This window comes from Bombus bifarius, unplaced genomic scaffold, assembly GCF_011952205.1.
Source record: "Bombus bifarius isolate JDL3187 unplaced genomic scaffold, Bbif_JDL3187 scf7180000007986, whole genome shotgun sequence".
Lineage (NCBI taxonomy): Eukaryota > Metazoa > Arthropoda > Insecta > Hymenoptera > Apidae > Bombus > Bombus bifarius.
In genome coordinates, this window is record NW_022884368.1 from 448,468 (window position 1) to 461,162 (window position 12,695).

The window sequence follows — 12,695 nt, forward strand, 5'->3', positions numbered from 1 at the left end:
CAGAGGCGAAGAGAAGCTTCGGGAGGGTCTGGAACCGCCGGTTCTGCCATCCGACGATATTTCACGATATCTTCTGAGATTCTCGCAGGCCTGAGAGAAGACCCCCTATGGCCTGTTGGCTACACGAAAACATATACGTCACTGACGCGCATGGTTCGCGGCGATTCTGATGGATCCTGGGATTCGATGGGAACAAAAGAATGTTGGTTTAGCATGGAAGGCGTGTTTGTTATTCTGATGAGGTATAATGGGATGGATCTTGGGTGTTGATGCATGGCGCGTAGCAGGGTGCCAAGTCCAGAATCCCGTGGATCCAAATGGAGATCGGTACGGGCCCCGTAGGCTTCTTCGAGACCCCTGTAGACAGGGGCCGCAACACGTCCATCACGTGTCACGGTTATGTATTTAGACATATCTCACTACTATCTTCCATATCGTTCTTCCTCTCTTCTTCTCTTCCTCTCTCTTTCTCTCTTCCTCCCTCTTCACTTCGCTCGTCTCCCGCCGGCTTCCTCGCCACCCTCCGCCACCCTCTTCGCTCTCTTCCACTCCAACGTTTTCGTTTATCATTTTTCTTCCCCCCTTCTACGATCCTCGTATTCGTCTTCACTTGCTACCAGCTTATCGTTTCGTTCCTCTTCCTCTTTAGTCTCTTTTAATCGAAACGGGGACCCGTTATAAAAATACTACCTCGTCTCCGCGCGATTGCTATTCGCGAGTCGTGGCTACGTGGGCTGGAGAAATCACGCACGCGGTATGTATATCCACGCGTACTCCTCGCGTCCTTAGATAATAGTAAATTAATGTCTGTCATCGAACCCCACCCTGCTTTCCCATTTCGATCGATCCACGTACCGTCCAACGAACTCGGTCGATTGGTTTTACCGCCGAGTCGGCTGGCAGCCAGTTTCTTTCGCAGGCAAGTGGTCGAAGCTGGACTCCGTCCCGGGCGAGTTGGCTCGCTATCGGGTCCATTCATCGTCTATAATATTTCAACGTTAATTTCCTAGATGGTGATGCATGACTCGCGTCAGTGTCATGCGTGCGCTCGTGAACACTCGTCATCATCGCGATCGTTTCTCTTCCCCGTCCCGTTTCTTCTCCTTTTCTTCTCCTTCCTCCTCTTCCATATCTCCGTCTGTTATTCCGAATAATCACGCACACGACACAGTGACTCTCTCGATCGCCGCTCGTTAATATCGCCTGCCGCGTGTAGTCGGTAGTCCCGGCTATCCACGCTGCTCAGGTAGTTCTCTGTCGATTGAATTTTTTATTGGCCTAACGTAGAAGCCTGTTCCGAACCGGTATGCCATTCGTCCTGCCGCTTCTTCTCCTTTCTGACGTTTACTCTAAACGTTCTCGATGCAGACGCCGCGGTAGGAAAAGGATCGTGCATAGTATCTGAACGAAAATGTTCGACTTGCGCCACCTCCGCATACGGCATATGCGAGGCAAGCGACCTTCAAACTTTTATTTCGTACAAAACATTACGAACACTTGTTAAAGAGACGAAGCTCGCTGGAAGACTCGTGAATACAGACTACCTACGCCGTCGATTTCGGTTCGTCGGCTCGTTACTCGCCGTTTGTAACAGCTTTCATCGATTTTACCATAAAATTGACGAAACCGTCAACGTCCTCGAGCTCTTTCGAGTAAAATTTCGCAGCGATCGTGGCGCGACCTTCGAATTTCGGTACCATAGAGAACGAACATTCCGCGTACGCGTCCACCTCTACCTGGTCCGACAGTTTCAATTTCAGCTGCTCGTCCATTCCAGGTCCCTCGATCAAGAATCTGCACTTCTTCAGTGGGATGGGCAGCGGATTTTGAAATTTCGCTGTCGCGTTTAGCGTCTTGCCAACTTCCGGCTCGTTCTCCAACTACGCAAACGATTTTAATTTACTTCGTCGTCGATTACGCGATAAACGTAGATAGGATAGAACGTAGAGAGCACCTACGTACCGTGATTTTAATGTCGGGTTTCCTCACGCGAAAGTCGTCTTGCGCAAAGTACTCGAAATTGGTGTCCTTGATGGTGGCCAGGCAGGAAATATTGAATGCGCACTGATTCAATAGTCGAGGCCCGTATTCCTCCCAGGATACATCCATACGCACTTCCTCGAGGACTCCAGGTCTCACCAGTCGATCGATATTTAATCTCTTCACTGGGTCGCCGACCCGTCCGGTGTACAGAACCGTCTCCACTCTTAAAATCACCGAGACCTCATACTCGTTGTAATTGCTTCTATTTTTAATCAGCAACACGACACTGTAACAGGACGCATCTCGTGAGTATATGAGCTAAACGGAGAGTAAACGGAGCTAAGGAAAGGAACAAACGAAGAAATACCTGAAAGGTTGTCCGATCACGATATCGTCGCGTAACTCGAAGTTAAACATGACGTCGTTGAACTCCTCGTTCAGGTAATAACGACTAAACAACGACTGACTTTGACGCAACGCCTTCAACATGGCAGCCCGTTCTTCTTCCGACTCTGTGAAACGAAAACAAGGAACCGCGCGTTAAGACTTTAGCAAGAATCGAGGACTCGCTGGTCGCTCGCTCTTCGAAGGATCTCTTACTTTCTGGATACTTGTAGGTATGAGTGATATCTTCCCTCGCCCATCTACCGATCGCTTTCGTGCTAATAAATTGCCCGATGCTAGGTATCGAAAAAAAAAAAAGAAGGTAAAACAAATGGACGTTATTCTCGTTGCTGGAATCGAAACGACGAATCGATCGATCTTAAAGGAAGACTGTAACGCGTGAAATACTCACCCGTACACGTCCTTTCGAATCAACTTTAAAGGTTGAGTCGGTCCGTTGTAACGCCAAAACACTTTATCCGCGTTGACCTCGGCGAAGAGGAAGGCATTGTCATAAGGTCGGAGAACCTCGCCTTTCTTCACAGCGGCGACGGAAGCCGGTCCGCAACGGTACGCGTCCTCGCTCAATTCTTGAGGAGTCGCATCGATCGCTTGCCAACCAGAATATTCCGGCGACAAGTCCAATCGAGTCATCCATACCTCGTTCCACACGTGGAAATTCCTACGAAATGACCGGATCGCAGTGAAAAACGATGGAACCGCGTGCGCGTATACGATCGATACGCGCTGCAACTACCCGAGTATACTTAGACGTAATACTTGCCATATCGAATCGCTGTTCATCTCCTCCATAACTTTCCCCTCGGCGTCGACGAAATAGTCGACGGTCAAGCTGCTCTGAGTGTCGTGCGCGCTCGCATAATTGGTTACCACGCGACAAGGTAGTCCCAGGGTACGGCAAACGGTGGCCAACACTCCCGAGAATACCCAGCATTGACCATACTTGACCGGTTTCTTCGTCTTATAGTATTGTTGCAGGATCTTTTGCGAACCCAACCATTTGGTCGGTGGTGTACCACCTCCAAAATCGTCGGACCAGTTACCCATTACCGCGCCATTGTCGTCCGGCGAATTTACCTGCAACGCGGCAACTTTCCTTGAGTTTCGCGATCGACAGCGAAAAGACGTGTGAGACAAAGAAGTCGATTCGAGTACTCACAGCTGCCGACAGAATGCGAGATATAACGACAGGATCGTTTCTGCCGTGTATTCGAACTTTCCCAACTTGAATCATCAGATGCAGCGCGCAATCTAATATGTCCCGCTCGAACTGCGAATATTTCCAAACCGTTGGTCTCAGACGATTGTAGCTTCCACGCCATATCAAACCATCCTCAGCCATCACGTACTCCTGTCGCTGATCTTCCTCCTCCATGTACACCGCGTCCTCTGGAAAATCGTCAAAAGATCATTGTCCCGCGTATTCGGATGATTGGCCTCTTTCATCGAAATCGAAATTCCCTACCTCTGCACCAGGGATTGAAAATTAGATAAAACGGTTGTTTCACCGTGTAACTAACGGCTCCGTCCAAATTCTTGTTCTTGGTGTCGATGTCTATCCTCCACTTGCCTATTATCGCGTCGGGAGCTGCAACAATCTGAGAAAGTGACAAAAGAAGAATCGCTCGTGTTAGGACCGCGCCGATGGAAAACGAACGAAAGACGATACGCCTTTGATCGCTTACCTTCAATCGAATAAAATTGTGTTGAATAGCGTCAATGGTGGCATGCCAGGGACCCTCGGACGGTTCTCCCGGATAAAGAACAGCCGTCGCAACGAGGGTTCCGTGCCCGTATAGCGGCCTCTCGACTCCGTCAACCGTGAAAATTATCGACATACCATCGATACTTGGCTCGTAATCTCTGGACAAAGTCAAGTGTAAGTAAAATTCTTGCCCCCGTCTAACGACCAGCCTAGATTTGTCGTCCTGTCTAGTCATCAGGTCGTATCTGGATGTTCTGTGATTGACTCCATTCTCCGCGATACACGGATCCACGTCTGCGATCGTCAACACTGGAACTCCAAAATCTTCCCCTGCGAGCAGAATACGAATACGATTTTTTTACCGTTTTAACTTCGTTTACGACGCGACGCGACGGTTCCCACGTACGAAACACGCTTTACATAACGATATTTCTGATTCTGCCGACATCCTGAAACGCTTGAGTAAATTCGCGCGTATGGCGAATTGCCAACGACGATAAAGATACGATCCAATGGAATAATTAAAATTAATTGCCCGGTCTTTTACTATTTGCGAGATATTGAAAGGAGGAACACCGCGCGTCGAAAGGTTCAAGATGGAAACTAGATCGCGAGGATGCGAACACTCACAGTAAAATCTGAATGGAAAGGGATTGGAACGGCGATCATTGAAAGACCGGTAACGATCGTAAAATCTATAAAACATCCTTCGAGGACTCGGGAATGCAAACTCGTCCCTCGAAAACGAACGAAAGACTGAATCCATCGGCGGATATCGCGCCGCGGTCCTTCGACCGCTCACAGTTCTATGAAATCACTGAGAGTGAGCGATCGCTCCCCGTTCTGGAAATAAGGAAGAAATTGCAATGCTGTATACTGTACATGACTGCACGGTACGGAACGGCGAGACGAGGTGCTCCGCTTTACGCGCCGCGCCGCCCTACACGTTGGGTGGGTTGCTATATTCTAGGAGATACGTCAAGGACTTTTCTGCATCGACGAACGCAACCATACATGGCGTCATCGATGAGTCTAGGTACCAGTCGGAGTCACCTACTCTTCATCCTATCGATTATTTCTCACAATTTACTCCGGTAATTACGAAACGAATTGTATATCAGATAATCTGTCGCGCCGTATTCCAAGAAAACGGATATCGAAGATCGCCAACAACATCTTTATATGGTCGACCGTGATCAAGATGTACGTGGAAAGCGGCTGATCCATACGCTCGAGTAGATTGACAAGGCCGGTGAAAAACTACGGATCGTCGAAAGAGTCATTACGCCGGTGTTGACACGTTTACCAGTTTTGGCGGCAATAATTGTCTCGTTTCCATGTATCGTACAATTACGAGAATCGATCGGTACGTTCAATTAGTATCGACGTCTCGCGTGTTTTCGTCTTAAATCGGTTTGCAAAAGCCGCGACTATTTGAAATTCAAGCCTTGACAAAGAAACTCGTCGACGCAATTAATTGCCATATTGCGAAAAGAAGTGGAAACGCGACTTGCTCGCACTGGCCGTCACCTATTTTCGTTGTCAGCGATTCGTTTGTCCTCGCACGATCGCGATTCCAAGCGAAAACGTTCCATAGAGTAAATAGACAAATATCGATCTTTACGACCGATTTTCTTTCGCGCGGCTAACTTTTAAGAAGCTTCACGCGGAGAGTTTTGCGAGATAGAAAAGGAGGGGTGTGTACGAAAACAACGTATCCATCGACAAATACGTATCACAGATACATCGAAAAGCTAGATAAGCACGTGTCAAAGTAATACGCGGAAACATCTTTTCCAAATCTTTCCACCTCTTTTCATTTCCCTATCCTTTCTTCTTTTTCATCCTTTGATTTTTTATAAATTTTACTTTATTCGTTCTCTTGCAAATTTTTGGTACAGCCAGGCATCGCATTAATTCAACTCTGTTTTCTCTACACGTTATTCGTTCCTTCGCACTTTTAAGTTTTTTCATTTTCGTCGTGTACATTACTCTTCCTTATTGTTCGTTTATTTAATTTTCTTCGATCCTCTATGCTCTGTTTCTCTCCTTTCGCCAATTCTTCGCCCCTTTCTTATTATTTTTTTTTTATTTTTTTATCCTTTCACAGATTCTTGCTTGTTCGCTTGCAATTTCTATCGCTGCGACGCACGTGTGTGTGTCTGTACACAAGTCGGAGAATCGTAAGCTGCCTATACGTAATAACGGAGAATCGTTAGGAAAACACAGATGCAAGAACAAATTTATTTATCTACTGAAGTTTAATCTTCAAGATTACGTAGCTACTTACGATCGGTTAGTTTGGTAGTGAAAATTCCTCGGTTCAGTTACCTTTCTATTAACACCGTCGTACTTAATGTTATACCGGATCAATTAGAAATAAATATTGATCTATCGCATGATATATAATAACCCGACAGCCGGACAGCCGATCGCGTAAGAAATATCGTGTTAAACGATCAAATTACTCAAAGTATCTGTATATAGTGCAGCCGTCATACGATTACTTCAACCGGTTTCATACGAAATCGATGCTATTTTGGTGAGTTGGTAAGCGGCAAGAAATTATGGCATCTACATACCTAATGGTATTGTTTTCGATTAAAAATAACGCCACGAGGCAATCTGCTATGCACATGTATATATATATACATATAGTTAAGTAGACACAGATAAGTGTTCTAGAATGCAGATTATCCATAGCAACCGATGATGACGCGCGATGTCATGTATTCGATGCAACGTAAGAATAGAATTTTCATTCTCTAAACGATTTATCATCTCTTTTCCTTCGTACGATACTGAGAATTCAAGCCTACCACGATCGGGAATATTCATAATTTCCATAAAAATTGACTCAATTACTGGCAAACTATAATAAGTTTCAACGAAGATAGGACAAGCACATAGAACGCGTGGATTTGAGTTTCTATCGGTGCAAATATCGTAAAAAGTTATCAGCGCTGGAGGAAGCGAAGTTACACTTGTTAGAGAAGCGGCTGTAAATAATTAAGCAAAAGCCTGTGTGACGAGTTTTAGCACGTGCCGTAGTAGCTACGGCGATAAATAGCGGCTATGCATGTTCCTGGTGCAACAGGAACTTCCTCTCGTTTCATGCGAACAACGATATCCGCATAAGATTAACATTCTTCTTGGTATATACTGTACATGGCATTATTGCAGTTTCAAACGCGAGGCGACAGGAAGACGCATATTTTGAAGAAACGGGGAACATCCAAGGTATGCTTATCGTATAACGAATTGCTCTGTTCGTTCGTTAATGCTATGCGTTAATACTGGCTTTTATTTACTGCACGACGACATCGCGCGCAATTTTAATCCGCAAGGTAATCGCGTAAAAATGATTGGCTACGAAATATCGCCAGAAGAAGAGATAACTCGTACGGTCGGTTTTAAAATCAATCGAAGTAACGTTGGCGCGAATGAATTCGCGTTACATGACTTGCTATCTCACAATTAGAAATGCCAAGAAGATGAATCATAAATAGTTGAGTCTGCTTTCGATCTCGGAAAAAGCTCGGGTAATAATACAACTGTGCGTAATTGAGGCTGACGTCATGCCTCACAGAGGTCAGGGTGCCACTTGCGTAATTTTACTTTCATTCATGGCAATGGTCACACCTCGAGGCCGTTAAACACACGTTGTAATGTCACATTCGTTTCTACCTTTTATCGATTCACAAATATCCACGGTCTCGAGAGGAGGGACGTTTTGTCCGTTTTACGTTGCACATTGGCGGATGAAAGAATTGCAATGGAAACGATAGCAGCTAAAGAGTCACGACGAAAGTCTGCACGCGTAACAAGACTAACGAGACGTACATCGTCGAATAATTCGATTTGGGCCGACTGGCCGCGAAAGAAGCGAAAAGTGAGATTTCCCATCTGGCTGGCAAGACGAGTTTATTTTCTTTGGTGAAGTACTATCGACCAAATTTTCAAGCGCCGAGAGGAATTCACGTTGTTCGCGCGATTTCTGTTTGCTTGCTAATTTCCAACCGAACATATCTGTTGACTAAACTTTTGAAAAATATTTCTTCCAAGATTCTCTCGTAAATCTTCGCCTTGATCTTGAAACCATACCGAGCCGGTAAAACAGAAGCAACGCCGAGTTGCGTCGTTACGTCGAAAAAGTAGTAACAGGAAGTTTTCGAAATTACGCAGTTGCCTAAAAACATGTAGCGGCTAATGACATCACCGCCGTAACGAACTCAAAGCAAACGTTTCGGTATAGCTCGGATGATTATGATAAGCGATGATCGAAACTATCGAAAGCACATTTCGCACGTATCGAAGATCGAGGAGCACCCTCGATACACTGGCTGGCCAGCACGTGCTTTCTTAAAATAGGTCTTAAGAATATGTATACAAAAAGAAAAGCGTCGCTCGTGCCAAGGACTAGAAACTTTGGAAATCCTTCGAGGATTGTTTCGAGCTGCGCTCGTTTCCGCCGTTATAACTACGTTAGATATAATAATAGAAGCACGATAAATCATCGGTTTCTGTCTAGATCGCGTTAACACGTTGCTATTTGTTCGAGCGTGGAATAAATCGATTCTCAGTAAATTGACTTACAAAATAGAACGAAATTCTACGAAGAACGATATTCTTCTAGAAACGTCATTTTTTTTCTCACACGCGCCAAATCACAGGATTCCGATATCGTTTATCTAATATATAGGAAAACGTCAATCCTATCTGTGAATTACACGCGACAAGGTCATCAATCATGCAAGAAGGTTATCGCAGATTAACTTCTGCAAGTATAAAGTAAAAGGTATATTGTCCACATATGTTTACAATGATTTACAAGTATTAAAATGTATTTGTCATCGCGTTGATCTACAGTTTGAGGCGATCGTTCCAATTGGAAATTATTTAACATGAAAACAGTGTTGCTCGAAACTTACCAGAACTAGATGCAGCAGGTGGCCGTGGAAGACATTCCGGTTTTGTGCATAATGGCTTAAGGGGACTGTCCGTAACAGTTTCGGGTGTAAAAATTGCTCTAAATCGTGAAAAACAAGAACAAACCTTGCCCATTTTGTTCAATCTTGTACGGCGATAAATACGATATATTTTATTTAATTATTGTCTTCTGTTTTTGTCTGCCTTTCAAATTCAAAAGTTCATAGTATTTCCCATACTTTTGATGACATTTCCATGTCATTCCACTACGACACGCGATTTCGCTTCGATCGTTCAACAGTAGTACACCTCACGTTGAATTATCTTTACGAAACATAATTACCGACAACAGGTCATCCGATGCAATCGAAGAGAAATTTGGATCTTGCGGTACCAATCACTTATTCAGAGGACTCTGTTTCAATTCAGCTATTGACTCACTACCACGAAAAGTCTTCAGTATAAAAATTAAGAAATTTAGAAGAATTTTAAATTATATCTTAATCATCGAGATACACGATTAAAAGGCACAGAGAGTATGTTAAAACTCTGTAATGAAATGTCAATTTATTAACATTGAAATAATTGTCAAATATCGGTATAAGTTTGAAAAAGATTCAGAATTAAACAAGGAGTTACTGTATGATATCACGTCACAATTTAAGCTCCAACGCGGACTGATATAGACGACGCGCTCTGTCGATCTGCTCGCGAGTAAATGAAGGACTGTCAGAGACTCAGTTGGCATCATAAATGATGCAGACGACATGATCTCTCCCCAGATTCCGATCAATTTTTAGATGATCATGAATGCTAACGATCCCTTCGCATCTTTACCTAACCATCGTAGGTACTATTTACCTCTTTCTTTCATTTTCATTCATTCTAAATTACACTTACCCTTCCTGTTAGTAGTAACATAAACATTATCTTAAAAGTATTGTAACTCATTTTTATTTATTTCGCTTGAACCTCGATTCTCGTTACAGGAAGATGAAGTCACATAAGTAAACTTTCGTTCCTCGAATTTCCTGAATGTTACATCTATTTAAAGACTATTACTTTTAAAGAGAAATATTGTTATTAGCATATTTTCTTCCTTATTTCATAAGAACTTGTTATAACATATGTAAAAATATTTATTTGCGACTATTATGCAGCCCACGATTTATAAATAAATATAAAACTTTTCTTTCAAGTATCACCATATTTATTTGACACAAATTTTACAGAAGTGTATTTAAAATAATCGATTGTAATCGTTTCTGTACATAATATACTAAATATTAATTAGAAAGATCTAACATATTAATTCCATTCAAGTTCTGCTTCGGTACTGGAGCTCCTCTTTTGTTCTCTATTGTCTTCTATTTTAATAATAGTTTGCAAAATATCATCCACAAGTACATATAAATATCTGTACATATAATTGCCAGATTCATCCTAATACATAAAAGTTACATTTTTAATTAATCTTAAACTGAATGTCTACAAAATATAAAAACATTATATCTTACTTCTTGCACTTCTAAATTCACAGTTGCGCGTCTCCTTATACCTTGAATATAAAATTTCATTCTCATATGACGTACTCCATCCTTTTCAAAGACAATATGACTGAAATATTATATGTAGTTAATAATAATATTAACTATAAAGAGAAACAGTAATAAGTACAAATATAACTTTACCTTATGTGACTTCTACGTCCACGTCTGCTCTCTTCTCCATATGCTTTTATTGGTTCTCCTAGGGCATCTGTTACTTTAGGATGTTTGATGCAGCGATCTAATGCTTTACTATATACGCTGTTTGGACTTTTATTGGAAAATAATTCATCAAAAATCATATAAAACATGAAGGCAGTAATTCCTATACCACCAATTATTACACCTAAGTATCCAATAGATTTTGTATTTTCTTTAACTGTAATAAAAACAATATATTCAGGATGGTATTGGTTTTTATGCTTTATGTGTCCATATATACATAGGAAATTTACCTACATCCGCAAATCCAACTTGTATTTTATTTTCATGTTCAACATAATCTGTTTTAGCAATTGATTTTTTCGTACAATATAATGCATTTTGTCGAAAATTAGAATTAATACTAAAATTAGAAAGAATGTATACATTTTTTAGACTAGAAACTGCTACAAGTCTTTTGTACGAAATGCAATTGATTACTCGTGTTGATGCCATCTCCTAAAATGATGATAAATACTCCTTGTACAAATGGAATAAATGTAAACAATAACTACTGCAAAGTATTGAACTACACTGTCCATACAGACTAATTCTATACAAAATTCTATCAATAGTAATAATGCAAAGTAACTGATAAAAGTAGTTAAAAAGTATTTAAATAAAATACAAAAGTGATATTTATAGTCTCACAATGATCAAATAACATTTAACATACGTTGCATGCTGTAAAAATAATATTTCTGAAACTATCACAAACATTGTACCAATTATCCTAGTAGATTTTGAAACCGTCTTTTAATAATTTATCATCTATTTTCTTTACCTATTTTACATACCTATGGATTAATAAGAAATATTTCATTTGTAAAAAATTGAAATAATTATGAATAAATATCAATAATGGTATTTTAATGATAGGTTACTTTAAACAACACTTTTAGAATCTGCTAGAAATGCTCATGTTTGGTTATTTCATCATCTATGTGAGAAATTGAGAAATGAAACAATGTTAGGTTATGAACTCGAAAAGACAAAACAACATAACCTATCTTACATATTAAAAGGAGTAAACAGTGCGGCTCTCTTTAAAGATCGTGTTTTAAGAGAAGCTATAAAATTCTGTTAATAGAAAAGTAGATAAAATTAGAAGACCTAATGAAGACTGCTCCACATCAAAGACTAGTTATGGTTGGAGATCGCGACGGGTAAATATTCATTTATAAATATATGATATGTCCAAAATTTTGTATTATATTCGTTAGTCTATTCACCGATTAAAATCTTGTAACAGTTGCTTATTTAAACTTATAATTAACCTTACTTTTAGGCTAAAAGAGTTGCTACGTCGTCGATTAGTTGAATGTGGATGGAGAGATCAAGTAAAATTAATCTGCAAGGATTTAATAAAAGAACATGGTCATGATATTACTTATGATAAATTGCTTTCAATGGTTACAACTAAAGCAAGAACACTTGTTCCAGACTCTGTTAAAAAGGAACTCCTACAGAAAATAAAAAATCAACTGATTGCTCAAGAAGAAAAATTAAAAATGTAACAATAAGAAATTCATTACACTGTCATACTATGGCCATACTGCAATAGCTGATAAATTTACACTAAGATTACAAATATATTATATTTACATATAAACTGATAGAAGTGCCTTGGTTGTCTAACTATATAAATATAAACCTATTTTGCCTTTAATTACATTTTACCATTTACGTAATTATATATAAAAAAAAAACGGTTGTTTCAATTTAAGAAAGTATAAGAAATAATAAATGTTGCTTGGAAACTGTCAACAGAGATCAGTTCAAATAGATAGCTAGATCATTTTACAATGTTAAAAAAGTTAACCAAAAAATGCATCTCGACAAATCAGCCTCTAGCGGACAATGGCCGAACTATACACGGGAAACAAAATTTGTAACGGCGCGGCGATTAGTGAAGAGTAAAGATC

At 40.9% G+C, this 12,695-nt stretch overlaps 3 protein-coding genes across 8 annotated transcripts; 1 reads left to right on the forward strand and 2 right to left on the reverse strand.

Annotated features, from left to right (window-relative positions):
- Nucleotides 1–207: 207 nt before the first annotated feature.
- Nucleotides 208–9,447, reverse strand: LOC117205053 (annulin). 2 transcript variants are annotated; one of them, XM_033443112.1, is made up of 10 exons: nucleotides 9,025–9,447; nucleotides 4,074–4,423; nucleotides 3,854–3,986; nucleotides 3,548–3,777; nucleotides 3,152–3,465; nucleotides 2,780–3,049; nucleotides 2,584–2,663; nucleotides 2,351–2,495; nucleotides 1,963–2,269; nucleotides 208–1,880 (listed from the first exon to the last, which is right to left on the reverse strand). In XM_033443112.1, exons 1-10 carry the CDS (start codon nucleotides 9,155–9,157, stop codon nucleotides 1,575–1,577), a joined length of 2,268 nt encoding a protein of 755 aa, XP_033299003.1. In that variant the 5' UTR covers nucleotides 9,158–9,447; the 3' UTR covers nucleotides 208–1,574. The 2 variants fall into 2 exon arrangements, with proteins under 2 accessions (XP_033299003.1, XP_033299001.1); XM_033443110.1 differs by lacking the exon at nucleotides 9,025–9,447 and adding an exon at nucleotides 4,724–4,948.
- Nucleotides 9,448–10,219: 772 nt separating this feature from the next.
- On the reverse strand, nucleotides 10,220–12,333 carry LOC117205062 (mitochondrial import inner membrane translocase subunit Tim21). Of its 5 annotated transcripts, XM_033443133.1 has the most exons (6): nucleotides 12,053–12,186; nucleotides 11,447–11,567; nucleotides 11,025–11,229; nucleotides 10,714–10,948; nucleotides 10,540–10,639; nucleotides 10,323–10,465 (listed from the first exon to the last, which is right to left on the reverse strand). In XM_033443133.1, exons 3-6 carry the CDS (start codon nucleotides 11,224–11,226, stop codon nucleotides 10,331–10,333), a joined length of 672 nt encoding a protein of 223 aa, XP_033299024.1. In that variant the 5' UTR covers nucleotides 11,227–11,229; nucleotides 11,447–11,567; nucleotides 12,053–12,186; the 3' UTR covers nucleotides 10,323–10,330. The 5 variants fall into 5 exon arrangements, with proteins under 5 accessions (XP_033299026.1, XP_033299024.1, XP_033299022.1 ...); XM_033443131.1 differs by lacking the exon at nucleotides 11,447–11,567 and having other exon boundaries at nucleotides 12,053–12,333; XM_033443132.1 differs by lacking the exons at nucleotides 11,447–11,567; nucleotides 12,053–12,186 and adding an exon at nucleotides 11,786–11,849.
- Nucleotides 11,793–12,383, forward strand: LOC117205065 (transcription and mRNA export factor ENY2). Its single transcript, XM_033443139.1, has 2 exons — nucleotides 11,793–11,936; nucleotides 12,059–12,383. Exons 1-2 carry the CDS (start codon nucleotides 11,887–11,889, stop codon nucleotides 12,285–12,287), a joined length of 279 nt encoding a protein of 92 aa, XP_033299030.1. The 5' UTR covers nucleotides 11,793–11,886; the 3' UTR covers nucleotides 12,288–12,383.
- Nucleotides 12,384–12,695: the final 312 nt, after the last annotated feature.

What these genes read in the sequence shown, in the direction of transcription:
- LOC117205053 (XM_033443110.1), bottom strand. Translation starts at nt 4,859, where the DNA reads ATGGATTCAGTCTTTCGTTCGTTTTCGAGGGACGAGTTTGCATTCCCG. An exon ending in CTTTCCATTCAGATTTTACT is followed by an intron (nt 4,424 to 4,723) that starts GTGAGTGTTCGC and finishes TTCTGCTCGCAG; the next exon opens with GGGAAGATTTTGGAGTTCCA. An exon ending in TTTCAATCCCTGGTGCAGAG is followed by an intron (nt 3,778 to 3,853) that starts GTAGGGAATTTC and finishes ACGATTTTCCAG; the next exon opens with AGGACGCGGTGTACATGGAG.
- LOC117205062 (XM_033443135.1), bottom strand. Translation starts at nt 11,226, where the DNA reads ATGGCATCAACACGAGTAATCAATTGCATTTCGTACAAAAGACTTGTA. An exon ending in GGACGTAGAAGTCACATAAG is followed by an intron (nt 10,640 to 10,713) that starts GTAAAGTTATAT and finishes ATAATATTTCAG; the next exon opens with TCATATTGTCTTTGAAAAGG. An exon ending in TGAATTTAGAAGTGCAAGAA is followed by an intron (nt 10,466 to 10,539) that starts GTAAGATATAAT and finishes TTTATGTATTAG; the next exon opens with GATGAATCTGGCAATTATAT.
- LOC117205065 (XM_033443139.1), top strand. Translation starts at nt 11,887, where the DNA reads ATGAAGACTGCTCCACATCAAAGACTAGTTATGGTTGGAGATCGCGAC. An exon ending in ATGGTTGGAGATCGCGACGG is followed by an intron (nt 11,937 to 12,058) that starts GTAAATATTCAT and finishes CCTTACTTTTAG; the next exon opens with GCTAAAAGAGTTGCTACGTC.